General features: G+C 39.5%; 2 protein-coding genes across 3 annotated transcripts in view; one reads left to right on the top strand and one right to left on the bottom strand.

Moving 5' to 3' along the window:
- The window catches only part of LOC124642124 (glycerol-3-phosphate acyltransferase 1, mitochondrial), a 65,859-nt gene extending 49,109 nt beyond the window's left edge, over positions 1–16,750 (top strand). For both annotated transcript variants that reach the window (XM_047180440.1, XM_047180439.1), the window contains 13 exons: positions 4,187–4,351; positions 4,733–4,911; positions 5,189–5,425; positions 5,814–5,906; positions 6,188–6,282; positions 7,351–7,586; positions 7,921–8,119; positions 8,661–8,845; positions 11,207–11,354; positions 12,156–12,352; positions 12,850–12,989; positions 13,730–13,875; positions 14,535–16,750. In XM_047180440.1, coding sequence (XP_047036396.1) covers positions 4,187–4,351; positions 4,733–4,911; positions 5,189–5,425; positions 5,814–5,906; positions 6,188–6,282; positions 7,351–7,586; positions 7,921–8,119; positions 8,661–8,845; positions 11,207–11,354; positions 12,156–12,352; positions 12,850–12,989; positions 13,730–13,875; positions 14,535–14,725 — 2,211 coding nt within the window. In that variant the 3' untranslated portion in view covers positions 14,726–16,750. The remainder of the gene's footprint in view (positions 1–4,186; positions 4,352–4,732; positions 4,912–5,188; positions 5,426–5,813; positions 5,907–6,187; positions 6,283–7,350; positions 7,587–7,920; positions 8,120–8,660; positions 8,846–11,206; positions 11,355–12,155; positions 12,353–12,849; positions 12,990–13,729; positions 13,876–14,534) is intronic.
- Positions 16,751–17,023: 273 nt separating this feature from the next.
- Positions 17,024–22,651, bottom strand: LOC124642012. Its single transcript, XM_047180302.1, has 5 exons — positions 22,507–22,651; positions 20,278–20,466; positions 19,375–19,689; positions 18,045–19,220; positions 17,024–17,863 (listed from the first exon to the last, which is right to left on the bottom strand). Exons 2-5 carry the CDS (start codon positions 20,458–20,460, stop codon positions 17,654–17,656), a joined length of 1,884 nt encoding a protein of 627 aa, XP_047036258.1. The 5' UTR covers positions 20,461–20,466; positions 22,507–22,651; the 3' UTR covers positions 17,024–17,653.
- Positions 22,652–23,549: the final 898 nt, after the last annotated feature.

Below are 23,549 nucleotides of genomic sequence, written 5' to 3'. Positions count from 1 at the left end.
GTCTGAAATGACACGTGTTTCAAAACGTGGAGTTATACGATTCCAATACTCAAGTTATTAATTATTGCTCATAGCTTCCCTCTGAATAATTCATCAAAGACAGCTGACTCATACATACGCTAAATACATCTGCTGATAACCTTTATTATTCTCCACTAACAGATGACCGAATACCTTATATAAAAGAAGTAGATAACAAAAGTAAGTTACAAGTAGCATCTATGTTGACAATGTTCATTCATTCATCGTTGATCGACTGGCTCTTTAAAATGGCCGCTTTATATTCCAAATTTAAACACAAAGCCGGCGGACGCGGGTGGCGTGACACCGCGGCGGCCAACCGGCGCGCGGCGCCCGCGCTACTCGTACGTCGACCTCTCCCCTGCGATACGATTAAACAATCGATGCATTATCGATCCAAGAAGACGCCTTGTACAATTATTCGAAATTCCACGCCTTTGAACACCTTATCTATTAATCCTCGCGATGACAATGGCATGTCTCAGAGCTTAGTGTACAAGCACTTGATGAATGCATCTCTCAATTCCAGCATTCCAAATTGAAATGTCAACATTCTGGGTTATTGGGGACAAGGACCAATTTATTCATTATTTTTGTAATAACCATTGATCAAAAGCGCCTGTTTCACTCGTCATTAAACCCCAAACAGAAGACAAGACATTCTTATAACAATACGTGTTAATTGTTGTTTCTCAAACAGCCCTTACTGCCACATGCGTTATCTCTCACACGGCACACGTGCACATTAAACTTGTCTTCCACTAAGTTTATTTATACAACCGATCAACAATTTTGTTGCTCGCCCACCTGACATTCGAAATATAAATTTTCCCTATTACTTGTGTCGTCTCTCAGATACCACGTTTTTGTTCTCAGCAATATTTGCTTTAAGACATTGTGCGTCTTTTCACACGTCTCGGCGTTCTGTCCGTGACATTGAACGCTTTATGATGTAATCAATATGAGTGTTCACTCAATAGTTTTGCTTTTAATTGTTTAGGTAATCTGCTTAAGAATATCACACGTTTTTGTCATATTCGTTTAAAAAACGTACCTGTCAAGATGGATTTCTATTCTCGTAGCATAGCTCGTTTGATGGTGGTTTCCAAACGTGTTGATACGATAATTTGCAATTTGCTCCCCATGCAGCCAAGGCCAGGTCGATAACCTATGGCGTATGGCTGTAATGACACGTTTCTCTCCGTTATTTTTAGCCCTCATGGCTTAATAACTTACTTACAGAGATGTATGTCTTTTCATGCCAAAACTCTACATGTTTCTTGCAACAAAATATGACTTAAAAACGTAATCATGTCTTATATTTGACATACTAATGGTATGATTTTTCTCATATCAAACTTGACTGTTGACTTCAAAAACGTGGTAACCAGTAAAATTATGTAAATGTTTAGTAGTGACCTTATGATGATGATGATGTCCTCCTAGCCGATTATCGGCTACGGCGGCTGTTCTCATTTAAGGAGATTAGCCAACTGCGCGGGACATATTATAGTGCACGAGCATTTGCGCAGACACAAGTGCACTCCCTATTCCTTCACTCTCATAGCCCGATGGGACGGCAATCCGACACGACCGGAAAGAGATCAGGCGCAGGACCGACATTTACGTGCTCTCCGAGGTATCTCGATGCACGGGTGTATCAATCACCAACTTCCAGGCTCCGGGCTGCTTTGTGAAAATCTTCTAAAACCCACAAAGCAATTTCGGCCCGACTCGGGAATCGAACCTGAGACCTCGCGCTCAGCAGCCGCACTTGCGACAGCTAGACCAACGAGGCACTTAGCAACGAAACACAGTATTTGTTCAACTGCTCAGAGTATACTTATAAAAGTCATAAGCACATTAAATATGGTCTTCATTACTTCTTATTATTGCAGCATTTGGACACACAAAACTGGTGCTGTATTCATTTGCAATTGCTTAAATTATTAATATTTGTTGCTGTAGCTGAGCTGTAGGAATAGAAAGAAAGGACAATGCCTAAAAACGTCCCCACCCACCAACAGACTTGAAAGTAGTGTCATTGGATGCGCCTCATTTAATAGATCATTTCTTATTATGGAGGCACATTCCAAAAGTATGGGGTTTAGGAACTATAAGACAATTTAGTATCCTTAATAATCAATTAACTTCAAGTTTGTTAACCAATTACTCAGAGTTGGGTGGACCGATTTTGATGTTTTTAGTTTTATTTTAAAGAATCTATCTCAAAGTTAGTCTAATGTAATTTTCATCAAGATCTTTTAAGCAGTTTTTTAGTTATCATCGGTTGAAATAATCGGTTTGAAGAGGCAGTGTAGGATGTGTGTGTGTGGACGTGAGGACACCTTCACCACCACCAACAGACTTGAAACTAGTGTCATCGGAAGCGCCTCCTTTGATAGATCATGACTATCATAACGATTTACGCCAAATGTATGGGGTTTTGGAAATATTCGACATTTTAGTATCCACAATTAACGTAACGTTAGGTTAGGTTAGTAGGTATACACCGTGACTTTTTAGTCGTCTTACAACGGCAGCCCACTTCATGTATCCAATGACTAGTAAACGTTCATATTAAAAAAAAAGTTATGAGATTTGAATAACTTAAAAATAAAAAATAATTCATTAAACCCCAAACATTTAGAGTATGTCGTCACAGAAAAAAATATCTATCGGATAAGGCGCTTCTGATGACACTAGGTTCAACTCTGTTGGAGTCAGTAAAGGTCCATACAAAATCATTAAACCAATTATCATTCTAACCGGTGATAACTCAAAAGTTGCTAAAAAGATCCCGATGAAAATTATATCGGACTAACGTTGAGACACCTTCTTTGCATTAAAACAAAAATAATCAGAATCGGTCCACGCAACTCCGAGTAATTGGTTAACAAACTTAACGTTTATTGATTATTAAGGATATTAAAATGTCGTGTATTTCCAAAACCCCATACATTTGGAGTAAATCGTTTTGATAATCATGATCTATCGAAGGAAGCGCTTCCGATGACACCAGTTTCAAGTCTGTTGGTGGGTGGGGACAGGGTCCATACAAAATCCGGCATTGTCCTTTCACAGTATGGTACCTCGACAATAGAAACGTGTTTTCTCATAAATCAGACACTTTATACGCATCAAAACTGCAACGCTTATTGCCAATATTGAATTGTAGGACGCTCACTAGTGTCTTAGGTAATTATTAGGTAACTCGCCAGTCGTATACAAGAACAGAAAAATGCAGCTAGGTAAGCAAAAAGAGAAAAAAATACTGCCTGATTATTTGTGTCGATGTGAAAGAAAGAAAAAACAACAACTTAAAATCTTATTTGAAGCTATAAATAAACAGCAATATTTTTTTCAAATATGAGCTTATTTTTATAGAAATTTATGAGAAATTAAGATCTTATGATTTATTGAGGCTCTAAGAAAAAATATTGAAATTGAAATGGAAAATATGGGGCATTAAAACCCTTTATAATTTAAAGAATTTACAGTAGGTATCTGTAGATGAATGAATAAGCTATTAAATAACAAACACCTATCTAAACGTTTAAATGCTGTGCATACATTTCCCTTAATTCTATTTCTCATAATATGACTATAATCCGAGTTATTTTGGCGCTCGCAGTACTGGTGCCAACTTTATTAAATCTTATTCTTAATTTGAATGTTACCACATTATTTATGATGCCAGTCTGAATAATTTAAATGCTATTCTTGAGGCCTAGGTACATAAATCTATGTAATCTTCTAATGCTGACTAAATTCTATCTGTTTGTTTGTTTGTGATATACTCAAAAACTTAGGTATCCAACTAGTACAGGCTACAGGTGATCTTCTCCACTCACTAAGTCATGTACTACATAGCTGTATTTAGCGGCCTGTGTTGTGGAAAAAATCTTTTGTTTTTTTTTTTACTACTTTCAAGATTTGCATGTTGCTTACACTTATTGATAACTTGATTCATCAGGGAAGTTACGGTGTTATTCCAAAAAAAATGTAATAAAGAGACTGACAGGTGTTAAAGAAGAAAATAGTATTCAAATTGTTCACTAACCACTTAAGCTGCAAAGCCAGGGCTGGTTGCGAATTGTATTTTTTTTTTCAAATATATATTTTTAATAAATAAAAACTTATGAACATATTTCTTTGTCCCCAGGACTCATGGCAGGACCCCAAAGTGAAAGACACGGGCGCAGTAATCAACATTCTAGACATTGGTAGACAAAACTTCGCGAATGGTGGCGTGGTCTCCCGCTACTTATGTGACCTAGCCCAATGCTGCAACCTCTTCAACTACGATTACAAAGATGTTGTTCCTAATGTAAGTAACTTGTAAGAAGACCAGTCAAGACTATCATTTCGCAGGAAACCCATTTCCCTGGTCGTTTTTAGCAATGACTAGTGAACCCCTTTTTTCGGTTATTGGAGAAACTTTCAAAGCTATCTTTAGTTAGCAAAATAGTGAGAAATTAGAGCCTAAAATACCCATGGACAAAATCGTTACATTATTGAAAAGATTTTTACGCTCAAACTAAACGGAAAAAGATTATTTCCCTCTTCTCAAGTCAATTAAAGCAAGAAGCCTGTCCCAAAAAATCGACCATATTCAAAAAATGTACTCAATCGAAATGAGAAACTCCTTTCTCGGAAGGTGGTTACAAGGCAGTATGTAATAAATTACCATAATTGCCTTCATTTCCAGGTATTAAAAGACGACAGCGTAGAGAGCGCGATAGAGGAAGCGACACAGGAGGAGCTCAGTAAAGCCAAGGAAGCCGGTCAGTCCGGCGCTCAGTACGCCACCGTGAGGAAACGAGTGGAGGCAAAGGCTTTGAAGGTCGTCCAGGATATCAGTTCGGCTATGTCTAATAATGTTCTCAAGTAAGTATTTTACCAACTTTCCTATTTAGAAATCAAAGATGACCCCGCCCGTTGTTGCTGCAGTGAGAGGGAGTGTGAAACTTGGTTCTGGAGCCCTTTATGTGTATCAGGGTCCTTTTAACTCTTTCGGACAATTCCGCAGCCACGGCAGGTTCCTTAAACCCCAAAAACACAAATCCTTCACCGTTTCCCAGTCAAATAACTCCGAGACTTGGACTTTTAAATCATCAATTCAGCAATACTAAAACTTTAAAAGTAACACCACCCTCTTTTCCAGATTCGTAGCATGGGTATGTCACAAAGCCGTCCGCCGGGTCGCGGGCGGCGGCTGCGGCACCCGGGTGGCTGGCGTCGAGCGTCTCCGCCGAGCCAACGCAGCTGGTCTTCCTCTAGTCTTCGTACCCCTACACAGATCTCACTTCGACTATATCCTGATGACCTTCACACTATATCTGACGGGATTGAGGCCGCCTCTAGTGGCCGCCGGCGACAATATGAGGATACCTTTCTTTGGGTAAGTTCTTTTACCTCTAGTCTTCGTCTAAACAGATCTCACTTCGACTATATCCTGATGACCTTCACTCTGTATCTGACGGGATTGAGGCCGCCTCTAGTGGCCGCCGGCGATAATATGAGGATGCCTTCCTTTGGGTAAGTTCTTTTACCTCTAGTCTTCGTGCCACTACACAGATCTCACTTCGAACTATATTCTGATGATGTGAAAGAAGCGACCAGGTGACTTAGCACACGTAAAGCTCGGCCTACGTCCGACAGTTATTGAAAATTTTACGATTTTCCTGAATAAAAAATAGAAGAAAAAGACAATTTGCAAAAACTTACCAAGGCCATCTACTATTCGATGTTGGATGAAGAGGTGTAATGGTATTATATCATTGTTCCAGTTGGTTCCTCCGAGGTTGTGGTGCTTTCTACATCAGGCGAAGAGTTGAAGGTTCCGAGTACCACGGTGACCCCACATACAAGTCTGCACTTAGGTAAGCATTCATTAAACGAAGTAACGTGTTGTAACCACATACTCCAAATGCATTCCTTTTTTATTGGTCTCTTCTTCTTATCTATTAAACTGCAGGTTTAATCACCTGGTATACCCTTGTGTCAGAATTTTTCAAAACATTATTTAAAATTTGCTGCGCCTAGTGGTTGGACCGAATATACTTCCCGCATCCGCAAACGTAACGAACGTTTACCCTTCACGTGAAGTGAAATTAAAAAAGCATCATATCAATTATAACATTACTTTCATGTTCTTTTTCAGGGCGTATATCCTGAACAGTTTATCAGCCGGCAACAATCTGGAGTTCTTCATAGAAGGAGGACGTACTAGGACAGGAAAACCACAGACACCTAAAGGTATTATTTATTTTAAATCCAAATCCTTATTCGTCACCTCTCAGGTAAAACACTATTTAGTAATGACTTGTATATATAAGCTGATGACCAATTTCACCACCTCTGGAAGTATAGTTAATTTTACATGAATTGTGTGTCTTTGATTAGAAACCAGAAAGTCTGACAACCAACCTTATAGATTGAACAGTCGCTCCATCTTCTTCTTCTTCCTCCTGCCCTGTTCCCAATTTTATTTGGGGTCGGCGTAATATGTCATCCTCTTCCTATCACTCGTCATACTGACACTCACTCCCTTCCTATTCATGTCATCTTTCAACAGTCGCTGCATCTATGCACTGATATATGTATAGACATTGATCGCCAAACTTGATGGCGACTGACAAATAACTTTATTATTTTTGGCATCCAAATAGACTGGAATCTGAATATAATTCCTATCCTGAAGTGGTGAAACGGCCATTCTTAGTAGTAATAAATCAATTTATGTAATTATTGTTCACAACTAATATATTTTAAATGTTCTTGCGTACTTGGATCAAGCAGATGTAACGGGTATGTTGGGTGACACGATTTTTGGTATCAGCACTAACTCTATACGACTTTGTCTTTATTTCACCATTTAAAAGGTTACGCTTTATTCCGACATCTAGAGAATATTATGTAAATACATAGAGTATTCAAGTCCATTGACCAAACCTACAGTTTTATTACAAAGTGGCTTAACCAAGACCATTTTAAAAGTTTTTGATCAAGCCGCGATTTGTAATAAGACTGTTTTAGGCCCAAGTTCACCAACAACATAAACATCCGTTTTTCTAAAAACGAATGTTTACTTTGAAAGGTGATCGTAAAAATTCATAGTAGACAGTTGTAAAGCCCTATATGAAATAAATGATCTGACTTAAAAAAAAAAAAAACTGACGTTTATAATGTCGGTAAACTTGGCCGACATTTGGTTTTGTTCTTCATTAAAAACATCGTCGTTTCATCTCCTATGCTAATCATAAAGACTAGTCTACCCAACAACACTATTTAAAAAATCTGTTAAATCCATTTTAACTTTCACAGCGGGAATATTATCAGTGATCATGGACGCTTACCTAGACGGAACTATAGATGACGCACTTCTAGTACCAGCTACGTTAAACTATGACAAGCTAGTCGACGGGAACTTTGTTCGCGAACAATTGGGCATGCCCAAACAAATGGAGACCTTCTGGTCAGCTCTGAGGGGCATTTGGAGGACTTTGAACACTAATCACGGAAGCATAAGAGTGGATTTCAATCAGCCTATCTCTTTGAAGGTAGGTTTCAACTGTTTTTTGTATGTATATTGCTTGATGTTGCTGAGTTGAGGAGTCCAAAATGTCCAAAATGAGAATTTGGACATTTTGGACTGGAATTTTTTCTCTTTGGGTAGAATTGACAAAAATGTTGCGATAATTTTTGGCTCTCAAATAACCTAGGGAAAATCCTGCAGTGTGAGTTAATTACTTAAACATCAAAATACTATCCTAGTTAACCAACTATGTTTATGAGAAAAAGCAGCTTCAGCTTAAGGATTTGACTATCAGAACTACAAATAATCAACGATGATGATGTATGACCAACATTTCTAACACTTACCTCCTATTCCAGGAACTGGTAACATCATTCCAAAAGTACCAACACTACAAGGCTCCCATCGAGAGTTCCCTGACTCCTCCCAACAACAACCTGGCGGTTAACCTGGACAGACAGATCCTGTACAACCACAGCCACTCCAGCCTGTACGGCGCCGACGTCAGCACCGACCACAAGATGATGGTCGAGGCTATCGGCAGACATCTCGTGTACGGTGAGTGTTACCAGTATATATGAACCTGGACAGGCAGATTCTGTACAACCACAGCCACTCCAAAGTACTTCAATTGATATGTACTGTTTATACAATCTACCAACACTTAGCGGGGTACGGCCACGTAGTCGTCGCGTTAAAAATATTTAATGCACGATCGAGATCCAATTAGGTATGACTAACTAAGTAATGATAGCAAGTGCCCTCGCCTGTCCGCGCCACCGCTCACATTCTAAGGCGCGGCCAACTAGTTCCGCGCGGACTATAATAACATATCATGGGGCTAACCGACCGTGCGTGAAGAGGTGTCCTGACATTATTTATTTATTTCGGGTCAGCGCTGTTGTCTCGTGCCTGCGTGCGCGAGGCACAGCATTTATGCTGAGCGCGTCCCTTTTTCGCAAGGTGACGAAAATGCAGCGTATTTATCTGTGTGTTTTGTCATTATTTTTATTTGTTTTGTTGCTTTTGCGTCGTTTGTGATAATAAATGGCTTTTCTTTCTTCTTTCTTTCTATTTATTTATTTATTTTGTTTTCCAGACGCCTCCCAAGCCACAGCGCTAATGTGCACGAACGTGCTATCATACGTGCTACTGACGGAAGCGCGTCGCGGCGCCACGCTGGGCGCGCTGACGGCGCGGCTGGCGGCGCGCGGCGCGGCGCTGGCGGCCGACGGACGCGACCGAGGCTATACCGGCGAGCCCAGCCACGCTGTCAGACATGCGGTCAGTAGATTTACTTATACAGCAGTCACAATTACATAAGTTATGCCATTATAAAGCCGAGCACGAGCCGAACACAATTTGTCTAATGTGGACCAACTTACAAACCTCTAACGAGCGCGCAAGAGCATTTCGTTCGTGCTCGGCTGCGTTCCGCCCGTTGTCGGTTTTTAACGAACACAAAGGGATTTGCTAACAGTGATTGTTGTAGGTTCGATGTACGTCCACACTAGACGCCGCGAACGACAAGCCGAGAACAGCACCGCTTGTGCTTCGCTCGTGCTCGGTTCGTCTAACGTAGACCCGCCTTAATAATACGTCCGAGGCCACGGCGGCTGTTCTCATATAAAGAGATCAGCCAGCTGCGCAGGAGATATTATAGTGCACAAGCATTTGCGCATTCATTATTCCTTCACTGTCTGCGCCCGATGGGACGGCAATCCGACCGGAAAGAGATCAGGCGCAAGGCAGACATCTACGTGCTCCGATGTACGGGCCATAAATACAAGCTGTTGATTTGCATCCGTGCCATATTAAAGGACGTAATTAAGCTAATGATTCTCGACCCAAATCAACAAAAAAATTGGTACGTTTTTTTTTTTCGGAATTCCGTCAATGTCATCTAGGCGTATTTAAACTTGGCGCGTGTGTTACTATAGTTCGGCCGCTCAGAGAATGCGTTTCTGACACATCGCGATTGAACTGACGACGTAACTTTGTAATGGCGTTGCAGTACGATAAAAATATTTTTGCTGGTTGTTTATCGTTTTAACAATTGAGGAGCATTAAAACAACATTATTATATCAATAATAATCAATGAATGCTGTAATTTTGTGCCAAATTGAGTGTCAAATAACTTGGTAAACAATATTTTTCTAAATCTATACTGCGCTATTACAAGGTTATGTCAGCGCTTTATATTTGTAGTGCTGTGCTAAAAATAACAGGCAAGTATCGTAATCTGTTCTGGTTGATGGTTCTTATACAGTTATACTTATAATATAAAATAATACGTTTTGTTTTTCTTTTTAAGAATTTGAAAATAATGGACTATAGGATAACTTTTATGAAATATAAAAATAAAACTATGATCAAACTGAACGCGCGAAAGAAAGTAGCATTTTTATATTTAGGTTGAAAATGGTAACCCCAAATGGCATCATGGGCCGTCATTTTGTGACGCTAAATAGTCATTTGTTGTCGTTTCGTGCGCTAAGACTAAGTGCCCTGCCTCATTAGGACGCCAATGGCGACGTCGCCGGCTACGTATCCAAGCAGTTAGTATTGAAATGTATGGAACCTAACTCACTTGGCGACGGTTTGGTAACGTCGCCAAATTGGAGGCGTGGCCACGAGCTACAGTTCCCTATGTGGCTTCTGGCTACCGTGGCAACTTGGCGACGTGGCCACAGTAGCCACTATAATGTACACGGTAAAGCGCACCTCCCTCACACAGTCGCCAATGTGGTCGCCAGTCAGCTTGCAATTTCTTGAGCGACGACGTAAACAATTGACTGTCGAGGCGTCATGGCCACTCGACTTGGCGACATTTGGATGCCAGAAGTAGCCAGACCTGTGCCGCTGGCGACGTCGCCATGTCGTCCCAGTGAGGTAGAGCTCTAAAAACCTGATTTTGGAAGATTTTGACCGAGATATCAGGATTGATTCTGTTATGAATAATACCTAATATACACGTAATATACACGTAGGCGAAGATGATGATGAAGACACCACCTCCTCAAGCGAATCGGAGTCTGATTAACATTCTGTACGCACATTCAATTCAATGTACTTACTTTATTGCATAGAAATACAGATTGTAACTTTGTAACAAAGAATAAATAAAACGATTTTATTATATGAATATTACCTTTTTTTGGTTTCCACTTAAATAACTAAAATATAAATTTTAAATGATTCCGCCAATTTAAAACGAAAATAATCTTAAAATAATGCGGCGGTTTATTTTGGGGGAACGGTAACGAACTCGGTGTTATGTTGTGCCCATCACTAGTCCTGACTAACTGATAGGTGTCAGGAACGCATTCTCTGAACGGCCGAACTATAGCCTTAAAACCGTGCTGCGCCCTCACACAAACGCAAACACAAAGCATACGTAACGATCATTCATAAATTTCATTCATAAAATTGGATTACTTCTGAAATACTACGACATTACAATGTCAAAAAAAGCAGTGAATATTAGCTATTTCCCGTCTACTGTAATTCTAATCGATTATTTACGTATTTTATGTCCTCCTCCTGAAATATGGCACAAATGCAAATCAACACCTTGTATAGCTTTTATGCGTCAGTATTTCCCTCAAAAAACTAGGTTAATAACATAATATTGTTCCCCCCAGCTGGACATGCTAGGCCGCGGTCTGGTCCGCGTGTCGGGCAGCGGGCCCCGCGCGTCGGTCCGCGCGCAGGCGTCGGTGTCGGCGTCGCTGGAGCTGGCGTACTACGCCAACGCCGTCGTCGCGCACTACGCCGCGCCCGCCATTGTCGGTAAGCAAGCGTATTATAATTTCAAATCAATCAAATCAAATCATTTATTTCATTTAGGTTATAAATAAGGTTGATTCTAGTTGCCCATTCCAAAAGTAGCTTCCTATGGAGAAGAACGGGCAAGAAACTCCATGGTTACTCTTTTTAAAACATAGTGGGTATTACATTTGGTATGTAGTGCTTACAATATTTTAAGATTATATATTTAACTCTGAGAAAGTTATACAATGCAAGTTGGACTAGGAATTAATTGATTAATTTTAATTATATGAGAAAATTATTATATTATATTATTATATTAAGCAAAATAAAAAATAATAATAATGACTTGACTAGTCCGCGCGGAACTAGTTGGCCGCGCCTTAGATATGTATGTGAGCGGTGGGGCGGAGAGGCGAGGACACTTGCTGACATTACTCAGCTAGGCGCCGTACTTCGTGACAGTTCCGGCTAGTTGACACAAAACGCACATAAGATTGCAATAGCGAGACGAGTCCGCCGATAAAAAGACAATCGAAAGAAATAATATTTAAAGTGCATTCGTTTAAAAAAAAACGGCGAGCCGATGTGAATGAATGCTTTAGAACACAAATAATTTCATATGTCAAAATAATTTCATACACTTAATTTGTTTTTGGTTTATTTTACTATTAATTACACTATAATTAAATGGGTATAGCAAAAATTTCTAAAAGTTTAAGATTGGTCATCACTGTCTAATCTCATGTGCATTGCGTGCAATAAGCATTATTTGACTAGAGCTTCAACCTCATAAATAACCAAACAATATTTCTTCCACAGCCACAGCCCTAGAAACTTTAGTCTGCTCATCATCTTCCAACGTGGTCCGGCAATCAGATCTCCTGAACGCATCGCTACAACTATGCGAAGTATTGAGTCACGAGTTCATAGTGTGTGCTCCCTGTCAGCGCATACAGGATCGAATGCTGGACGCCATCGATGGGTTAGAAGCTCAACAGCTGCTGGTCAAGGAGAAGGTGAGCCACCAAACTTTATGTCGTCACGCAAATAGCTGCGCCGAAACTGAAACTACTTTTGAATGCAAATTATGACAATATTTCGAGTTACATTTGAATTGTAAGCACTTGGTCAAACAAATACTATTTATTCTTTTTTTTTTTCAATTCATTATAGAATAATATATATTGTATGTGATAGGATTTAATGTGATTAGGTACGACACATCCCATATGTATACAATTTTAAACATACTATAAATAAACATATAACCCGTGCATCGGAGAGCACGTAAATGTCGGTCCTGCGCCTGATCTCTCCGGTCGTGTCGGATTGCCGTCCCATCGGGCTATGAGAGTGAAGGAATATTGAGTGCACCTGTGTCTGCGTAAATGCTCGTGCACTATAATATGTCCTGCGCAGCTGGCTGATCTCCTTAAATGAGAACAGCCGCCGTGGCCGAAATCGGCATTTTTATACAACACATATACTTAAAACTAAAATACAATATTTGCAGTCGCCAGTGCTACTAGAAGAGGAGCAGTGGTCGCGTCGCATGGCCGCGCGGCTGGAGGAGGACGACGTGGTGGAGCGGCCCGACCCCGCGCAGCGACTCACCTACACCGTCTCGCAGCTGCCCGAAGCACTCGCAGAGAGGTAATGTACCACAGAACATAATATATTATTATTTACTTCTACTCGTCCAAGGTACAGCTACGTCAAGCAAATTAAAGAGAAGGTGAATGTTGTGACGTATAAGGAAGGTTGTAGCGCTAGATAGGTGTAAATGGACGGAGCTGCACCGACAAGAGCTGGGCTCTTAAATTAAATTAAATAAAGATAATATTCTTTATGTACACCAAAAGTATTGTAAGTATATCTTGGACACCAATGACTGTTTCGGATGGCACGTTAAACTGTGTCTCGGCTGTCATTGAACATCCTTGGCAGTCGTTACCTGTAGTTAGAAGTCCAGTCTGACCACGAGGTATAGGGTTGCCCGGGTAACTGGGTCGAAGTGGTCAGATAGGCAGTCGCCATGGTACTCGGCTGAATCCGGATAGACTAGAAGCCGACCCCTAATTGGGAAAAAGTCTGACTCCAGTCTGACCACGAGGTACAGGGTTGCCCGGGTAACTGGGTTGAAGAGGTCAGATAGGCAGTCGCCATTGGTACTCAGCTGAATCCGGATAGACTAGAAGCCGACCCCTAATTGGGAAAAAGTCTGACTCCAGTCTGACCACGAGGTATAGGGTTGCCCGGGTAACTGGGTTGAAGAGGTCAGATAGGCAGTCGCCATTGGTACTCAGCTGAATCCGGATAGACTAGACGCCGACCCCTAATTGGGAAAAATCTCGGGAGATATTTGTGTAAATTAGCTTATTATAATATTCTAGACGAAGACTGCTGCTGACTCTGCGGCCGCTACTGGAAGCGTACGCCGCGACGTGCCGTAACTTAGAAGCCGGCACCATGAAGGACGTCGTCAAGAACACTCTCGACTCGCTCACCGACGACTTCACGCACAATAGGATGGTTTACGGTAAGAATTATTTATTTATTTATTTGCATTTCCAACAAGATACACAGATCACTTACATTAAACATAATACTGAACTGAATGCTGTGTTCCCCCAATTACAGGAAACCATAGCATTTACTTAATAACTAGTTACAACAAAGAAGTTTGACAGTTATGTACCTGTTTTTTTTATGATTTACAAATTAGGTACATGACTGTCAAACTTTCGTTCGGTTCCCGGGTGGGGCTGAAATCGCTTTGTGGGTTTCAGAAACTTTCGCAAAGCAGCCCTTAGCCTGGAAGTTTGTGTGTTACAAAAAGTCTTGAAGTTGGTGATCGATACAACCGTGCCAACTCTTCAGAATATTATTCAGATTATTGACGTATTGTTCAGGATTCCCGGCAAATGTCGCAAATGCAATTAGGTGGCGTTGTCGTGTTTAAATGCACACTGTGGTTTCGTTACCAAAAATAGTATAAGTTGCATTTTGACATTATAATAAAGGTCTCTTTAAAGTCCGTTTAAGCAGTACACGGCTTCCTAGACTGAACTGCGAGATGCCATACCAAAAAAATAATGATAAAGGTCTTGCTATTTTGAAGAGTGTTTGTATTATTTTAACATCTATTCCTGAAGAAATAAGGTGAAAGTTTAAACATGTATATTGTTGTGTGTGCAGGCGAGGCGGTGTCGACGGACGCGATCCGCAACTGCCTGCGGCTGCTGCGGCAGTGGGGCGCGGTGGAGGTGGCGGGGCGCGAGCGGCGCCTGCGCCTGCGAGCCCCCTACGACGCGCCGGCCGCGCGGGCCAGCCTCACGCACAACGTCACGCAGTTCTGCGTACCCTCGCCGCTGCTCGAACAACTCTAACCGTGCCGTGTGTGACTAGTGAACTGTGTCAGTGCCGGATTGAAGACGAGAACTGGGATGACGTACGTTTTAGGGCTCAGGTTAATTAGAGCCCCCCATCACAAGTGATCTGACTGAATTTCGTCGTAAAAAGTACCACTGTAATAAGACTTTTGGAGGCCCCGTTTTCGCTAAAAGCCCAGGTTTTTTTTAATCCGGCACTGCCGTGTATAAAAAGGACGAGTGAGAATACCTTTCGCGTAGTGTTAAAGTGAAGGCAGCATTTCAAACGACTTTTGCATTATATTGGTTCAGTGTGATCGAATTGTCGTATGACGTCTTGCTTGGTTATCGTTTAAATTTGTAGTGTCTTTTGCTATGTTTCCTAGCAATATTTTTTTGTTAGACGAGACATGTCATTGTCTATAAATGTTATTGTTACACTTTGCTCATATAGTACCAAATTAAGTTTCATTGTAACAATAAATAGTTTTCATGTATGTAAAGACTTTGATGGCTCGAAATTAAGCCAAAAAAATCGAAAACTTATTTGTGCGGCGTAAAATGTCAAAGCGAATAGACATAAAAGCGCCACTCGAGTAAAGTTATTATAAATTTATTGAATGCAATGTTTTCTTACACCTGACCAAAGATAGACTTTGTAGTGGAACCCTTTATGGTCTGGTTTTAAACATTTCTGCAAAATTATATGTTTTATGTCAGTCAAGGGAGTACAATATTTATTGGAGTATGATTTCATTGTAATATAATGTAGTTTTGACACCCTGGGTGTTAGTGCTTGGGTATAGTTGTCTCGCCAACTAGACTCTGTCAACAAATTCTGCTTGGACGAGAAGTATCATTCTAAATCTGAATATATATTTCAATGCGTGCGAAAAGTTAATAATTTATAATATACGTGTGTTATCGAAAATGAAACTGCATTTTGTCGGGACAAATAATGACATCTATAGCAGTATTTGTTGATAGCGACTAGAGGACGTCCCATGACCTACTGTAACAAAACGTGGACTATCCAAACTCATAATTATACATATTTATATGTACTGATTGTTATACAAACAAACAATTATGTTTATTACCACATTGTGTAACAGGGACATGGATATATGTAGTTTAAGTTTTAACAGTTGCCGGGGTAACAACGACGTGCGTTATTCTAACGTAATATTGTTATATTTATACCATTCGGATAAGCGATATTGTTACATTTTCAACACATTGTGATTTAGTGTGTTATGCGTTTTGTATGGTACTGAAGGTTGCTCAAAGATTGGAGCCAATTGTCTCGTGATGTTAATGTTTTGGTACATTATTCATTGTTGGCACTCTTCTTATTCACACTACATAATATCAGTCTTGAAATATATGTGAAAACGTTCTCTGTTATGCAAGTAATTATCATTCAGTAGTTAAGGTATTTTCCGCATTTGCTACTCGGCGCGGGAAATTCCCAAAACGATTTTTATTACCGTTGGATTTAACTAACTTGTATTATAAGAATTAGGTTTAATATAGCCTTCTAAAGTTTGTATCGACAATTCTTGAGTATAATTTAATACTAGCTACCAATAAATAATGTACCAATACCATACTTATTGATCTGTGATGTGACAGCTAATTAAAACGAGAGTTTTTGTATATATTGTGACTAAATTATCATTTATTTTCGAAGTTGTCTTGAATGTTTGTGCGTTGTGATCTCAAGATTGCAATAAATGTGCTTGTGTGCGTACTTTTTGCTTACAATGTGAGTTGGTTGGCATTTAAAGGAATCATATTCGACAAATTGCCCTGCATTACATAGTATAAAAAGTCCGCAAACAAGTAGTTCACATAGCATTTGTATCTAAAGTGGAAATAAGTATGGCTGGCCATTACCCGACTCCAAAGAGTCAAGTTATTCCTTTTTGTACTGCGTTAAACTTAAGTCGACAAATAGTATGTAGAGTTTATTTACTTTGTCACCCATATAATGATAAAAGGGGGCAAAGCTAAGATTGATTAAAACAATCTTGAAATATTTTATTTTGTTTTTTTTGAACTCGAATTAGTTTTGTAGATAATCCCTATTTAAAGATGAGATATAGAAAAGCGAAACCGATATTCATTCAGAAAATTGTGCTTCTGCATTCAAGTTTAAAAGTAGGCTGAAAAACAGCTCTTGGAACGTTGAAAACTTACCTACATGACAGCCGTCAAAAGGGCTTCACCACTTTCTGTTTTTTTTTGCTGGGAAGAAGTGGCGCAACAAACTTCCAAGCAACACATATAGGATCAGCAATAAAATAAACATACTAGTGGAGGATACATTTATTAAAGAAATAAAAGAAGTAAGAAATAAAAAAAATAAGGAATAAAATATTACAAAGAAAGGATTCTTAAAAAGTATTAGAAATTCTTATAATAAATGTGATATAGTAAAAACAAGTGATAAGTCAAAAGTAAATTGGTAATCATAATCAACATAATATTATCATCATAAAAGTCAATACACAAAGCAGGAATGATTTATTTTTTAACATTATAGCGTGACTATGAAATATACTTTCAAAAAACAAAAAATTACAAAACTTATACCGTCGTAACACAAAAACTTAAAACGCCTATTGAGCACTTGTCTAAAAAAACAGATTATGACGTTGAAATGACATCCGTTTTGACAAGTGTTCAACAGGTGTTTAAGGTTTTGTAGTAAGGCTGATAGTTGCTAAACAATGTCGGCTCGAGTCGCAGCCCAGAAACCACTTGTACTAGCGGGTGGGTGGGTGTCGAGCGCCGAGGCAGTATGGCCTTGTGTGCGTACCTGTGCTCCGAAGTTGGTTGCGAGCCGCCATTGAATTTGGCGAGAACTAATACCTAAATTGAAATAAAATCTCAAATCGAACAACACTGATCAATAACCTAGTTACTTAATAATCACACAGATTACAACATATTGAAAAGTCTCATCAAAGCCATGGCTTCCATGCGTTTATGTAATTTGAAACGTTGCAAGGCCGGTAGATGACGAATAAGGCGATGTTCCCAAATTCTCTTGTTGTCCTGATGGTCAGAGCACTTGAGGTGCTGCTTCATGTCCGACCAGCCCGACACTACCAGGCCGCAGAAACCGCAGTGGAATAGACCCGGACGGACCTGCGAAAATAGTGCAAATTGCTATAAAATTTATTTGTCAATAATGCTAGTTTGTCAATTGTTTGGAAGCAAAATGATGAGTTTTGAACAGTGGGTGGCGTTTTCGATTAGGTATGTACGTTATTAACCTATCCGCTTTAAATAATAACTAAATTACATGTTTATTAAATATTCAGTTTACCTCTCTAATAACTTCATCTTCCTCTGATGTTATGAAAGGCACTGATCCAAATCGAATGCTGTGCTGTCTCGTCATGATATGGTCATCCTCGTCTGCGTGCAGAGGCAGAGTCACCTCGCAAACAATACATCTTAATCTTGAATTATTTTCCGTTAGCAAATAAAAGCTATTATGTGGAATGCAATATTTTTCGTTTATAATAGTGGCTTTGTAGAATATTCCATTGACATCGTATGACGCATCAATAAACCGCCGCGTTTCTAGTTTCGAAAGCTTTGACGGCTTTTCCTGCCTTTTCGAAGCTGCCTCATTTTTTTGATGGTTGGCTCCTGCTACATGCTCTTTCATAGATTTTAAAGAAGCTGGCAGATGCACCTGACAAATGCGACAATAAGATTGGTTATTGACACTATTATAAGTTATTTGATTTTCTTTGGCAAATTCGGAAGGATCTTCCTCTTCGTTACATCTTTCAGAAGCTCTGAATGGAGGAATTGTGTCAGTGGAAGCTTCCGAAGAGGCATCGTCGTTATCAATGTCATCAACGTTAGGAGACTCGTCACGCTCGACCTTGGGTACTCTGATAACTTCAAATTCATCTTCGTCTTCTTTATCATCACGAGGTGTTGTTGTTTTGTCATTTATATTAACTCTATTAAGAGTCTGATCCAGGTTTGATGGATACAGTAAATCGGAGTCCGGTTTAGCTGAAGAATGACTGTCAATGTGCTCTTCTATAGCCATAAAGTCAAATGTTAAGACTGCGGAGCATTTTTTACAGTAAACCGTGTCTGTTTCTAAATTCACGTTGATGCCTTTACTTTGATATTTTACTATGGATTCAAGTACTTTCGCTTTCTCTTCAGCGGAGGGTATTTTATTACGACCATTATCTGAATCTTTCTTAGATGCATTGGACTCTGAGATCACTGGTTTTTCTTTGCTTGGTAATTTTTCGTTGTTATTACTGTCGTTTTTTATATTGGATTCCTTCTCTTCGTTATCGTTCCCCGGAGTTGGGAGAGCTTTGGTTTCGGTTACGTGGCTAACCCCATTGGTTTCGATGCGACATTTCGCGTATAATTCCCTGTGCTCGGACTCATCGAAATGTTGCAGCATCTTTCCGAGAGCGAACAACTCGTTGCATGTTAGACATTGGACAGTGGCATCGTCCAGCTGAAATTACAGTAAGTTAACATTAGCCACATGTTACCTTGATCGATGTTTTTAAATAGTAATTTTCCCAAAATAACCACCCATAAAATGTGCTGACTGTCCATTAGTGGCGTGTTTGATAAATATTTAAATCAACAATTAAAATTACACTTACATGACGATAGATGGCATTGCCAGCTGCAAACTGCACGGGCTTCAGAACCAAGTTCAGGCAGTGGCTTGCATCGGCTTTATGGTCAGCCTCATCATCAAACTCTGCATTGCAGAGCGAACATACTCCGTCGACAAGTCCATGCCAGGATTGTTCGTCGATAAGAATGTCGTTAAATGCAACCACAGCACCGGCCATCGGCTTTAACAGCAGAATCCCCTTGTTTTGCATGTGGCCTTCTTCGCTAATATGCAAGTTGACTTTAGAAGCAATTGGCAGCAGCACATTGCAGAACTCACAGTAATATCCCCCTTTGAACTGCAAATGAAAATTGCGTCATGCTTATTGATAGGCCTTGAATGCTAACTATGTTTCTCAAGATATAATGTTAATGTATAAGTGATTTTCTTTGTTGCCTACCCTTTACCGGTAAATTACCTAATTAAAGTGATATTGTAAAATTCAAGACTCGCATTTATGAATGATCAGTTTTACAGTAGTTAGGAAGGCCTAATCCAATAACAAATGTTGCTTGAGAGTTTGCTGCGCCACTTCTTCCCAGCAATAACACATAGGAAGTGGTGGAGGGTAAGCCTTTTCAGGGCTCTCATGTAATTTTGACGTTCGGAACGTGCTGTATTTTATTTGAGCCTATCACTTTTAAAATCATAAATGCGAAAGCTATCTGTCTGTTACGCTTTCACGTCTAAACCACTGAACTGATTTAAATAAAATTTGGTACAGAGATAGAGTTGACCTTGAGAAAGAACATAGGATAGTTTTTATCCCGGACTTTTGAAGAGTTCTCTTGGAAACGCGATATAACCGAACTTGACGCGGGCGAAGCCGCGGGCGGAAGCTAGTATTAAATAAATGCTTTTTAATTTTGATCAGGATAACACTTACCCTTCTTATTCGTTCATTGTTGAATTTATCGGAGTATTGTACAGCGGCCAAGGATGCCTTATGTCCTGCCGTGGCGATGTGCTGGGTAGCTTCCGTCTGACACTCGAGGAATTTGTGGCACGCCAGACAGAAGCAGTTCAGGGCTCCTGTGAGCACCCCGTCCATATGCAGCTTGTATGTCATTGTTATCTGCAACAAGATAAAGTTATCTTTATCTACCTACTTTTATTAGATACTTAATTAACAATTCGTCGTAAAAAGTCGTGGTCAGATAGGTCGTCGCTTCTTATAAAGCACTGGTACTCAGCTGAATCCGGTTAGACTGGCAGCCGACCACAACATAGTTGGGAAAAACGCTCGGAGGATTGTATAAGAATTGTTGATTCCGGTATATGGTGCTGAATGATAGTCTATAAAACCACTATGACCAATTGCAGCCGTGCCTTTTGCCTCTTCTCCGGCATGCAGTGGTGAATCGAGTACATAGAAGAAATTGGCGTAGGTATACGCTTTCTAGAAAGTACGTAAGTGTTTTATGGCTGTAGATGCTATGAGCAAATATCTAAACACGATCTGCGATCTGCAAGCAGCGCGTATGATCCAAGGTAAAAAGCCTCCTGATGCCTCATATTTGGTCATTTTATAAGATGGAAATCAGAAACTAAAAACCTTCAATGAAGTACAATATTAGTATTCTGTATTTTTGATAAGTTGTTAAGTTCTGAATTTGCTACTCTCTAACCGCTCGTATTCTAAACTTGACTTAGGCACATACCGAAGAGCATGAAAAACTTATTATTACGGTCAACGAGCTTGGCTTTCATGCAAAAAAAATCTGAATCCATTCCGATAAAATTGTGCAAACAGATAGTAGGTATAAATATTCTTTACCGTGATAAGTTCCTATACTCTATCCACGGAAGCAAGAGCTAAAAGGTAAACAAAGAATGACACTTTTTCAAGATGGCGGTATAACCCGACCGATGACAAAATCACAGATACTGCGAACATTTTACACAAAAATGTGACGTTTTGTCATCGGTCGGGTTATACCGCCATCTTGAAAAAGTGTCATTCTTTGTTTACCTTTTAGCTCTTGCTTCCGTGGATAGAGTATAGTTGATCTTTTGATTACGTTACTAGTTAAAAAGTGCGGAGAACATTGATTTAACCCAATGTAGGCTTTTCTTATCATTACACACACACACACACACACACTTTACAAAGCAACACTATACATACATTGATTTCTAATGAACAGTACCTAGTTTAGCCTTTAAATTCGTAGTATAACTCTTGATTCAAACACCTGACTTTGTTGACACCTCTTTGTTGACTACAAAGGGCCCTAAGAGTATTTTGTCGGTAAGTATATGCTGATTTATTGTATAGTGTGAACATGCAGTTAATCATAATAATCATACCAACATCCTTTTTGCTTATCAACAAACCAGCTGGCACAGACTACTTTGTAATATATGCACCTACTAAATCAGAATGTTTGACGACAAAGTAAAAGTACGTAAGAACATTTTTTTTAGTAGGTACATTTCTCAGGGAAACTTCTTTTACGGAATGGCTTCCTAACTGTGAAAGAATTATGCAAATAGGCCGTTGTTCCACAGCCTATTCGATTCAAGCTAACAATAAATTGGAGTGAAGTTTGAACAAAATCGGTCGAGCGGTTCTTCATTTATTTACATAGCGAAACACGTATCGGGGCGCTAGTTACTATACATAGTTAGGTACATATATAGTGATAATAATAATTAGCTAGATATCACGATGTATAATTTTAGAAAAATACAACGTCAATATGTATCAAGCATTTCTTACAAAAGGCAATCTATGAAAAACTAAAAACCTAAAAACAACTAAAAACGATATTGCACAATTAATTAGGCATATTCATTACTGCCTTACCCGTTTCCAGTTTCACTAGAAACAATTGCTTACATGAGTCATTCCTAGATATTTTCCTACTTTTCCGATTCTATTCACGTCTTTACAAAGTTTATTCATAAACGGTTTTTCTCGTAAACAGAGGAACTAGCTATATAAGATATTTTACGGTGTTGTACACAGTGAAATACCTATAATGTAATAAGAGCCAAATCAAATCATCTTTACATTTTGCAAAATGAGTAAATTACAAGAACAACATCAAAGAATCGTTCCGTTTCAAAAACTTTTTGGTAAAAAATATTTTTAAGGAAAATAAATACTCACAGTTGTTTCTAGGGGTTGCAAGAAACTCCGTGACTGGTCGGCAAGCTCTTCAAAAGTAGAATGATTAATATAATTTTATATCCGACGAAGGATATCAGTCGAGAAATACTGGAAACTGAAAAGTCCCACCCATAGACAAGTGCCAACAGCACGGTCACAGATATTCAATGTTGCCACTACATTTTTTTTAAATATTAACCTAAGTAAAGAATTTGCTTTTGACTGTGCCTTTTGAACCCAGTTTCTTAAATTAGTCTTTTCTTTGTCTGATTCGCTTTATTTTTATAAAAAAATGCATACTAAAAACGCGTTCGTTGTTCCGCATTACTGATTAATTATAACACTTTCACGCATTTAAAATATAATATTGCTACCATTTTATTTTTTATGCCACCATACTTTCTTCTACTGCATTTTATCGACATTGTGGTTTTTAAATTCCCTTTATCTGCTCGTATCAAATAGGTACTAATGGCTTCGTAAAGTCCCATTGTTATCATTTCAAGTTTCTAGGTAGCTTTGGTAGCCTGAACATTCATATGTAAGGGTTCAATTACAGACGAGCTCCAACTTGAATTTATAAATATTACAAATACATAGGTAATGTCTGAAATAGAATTCATTGGCAATATTTTCACCACGTGTTCTACTCATAATTGGTTATCATTTAGGCCTAGACATATTTGTCTGTCGTGTCCTAATCGCAACACGTGTATTTAAATGTTGCTGTGCTCGAGGTCTCGGGTTTGATTCCCGGGTCGGGCCGAAATCGCTTTGTGGGTTTTTTTTAAATTTCACAAAGCAGCCCGTAGTCTGGAAATTGGTGATCGATTCACCCGTGCATCGGAGAGCACGTAAATGTCGACCCTGCGCCTGATCTCTTTCCGGTAGTGTCGGATTGCTGTCCCATCGGGTTATGAGAGTGGGGGTATAGTGAGTGCACCTGTGTCTGCGCAAATACTCGTGCACTGGCTGATCTCCTTAAATGAGACGCCATGTAAATGTAAAACAGATAGCTTCTGGTGCGTCACGACACGTAAGTG

This window comes from Helicoverpa zea, chromosome 23 (genome assembly GCF_022581195.2).
Source record: "Helicoverpa zea isolate HzStark_Cry1AcR chromosome 23, ilHelZeax1.1, whole genome shotgun sequence".
NCBI lineage: Eukaryota > Metazoa > Arthropoda > Insecta > Lepidoptera > Noctuidae > Helicoverpa > Helicoverpa zea.
This window is presented reverse-complemented; position numbering and strand designations above follow the sequence as displayed.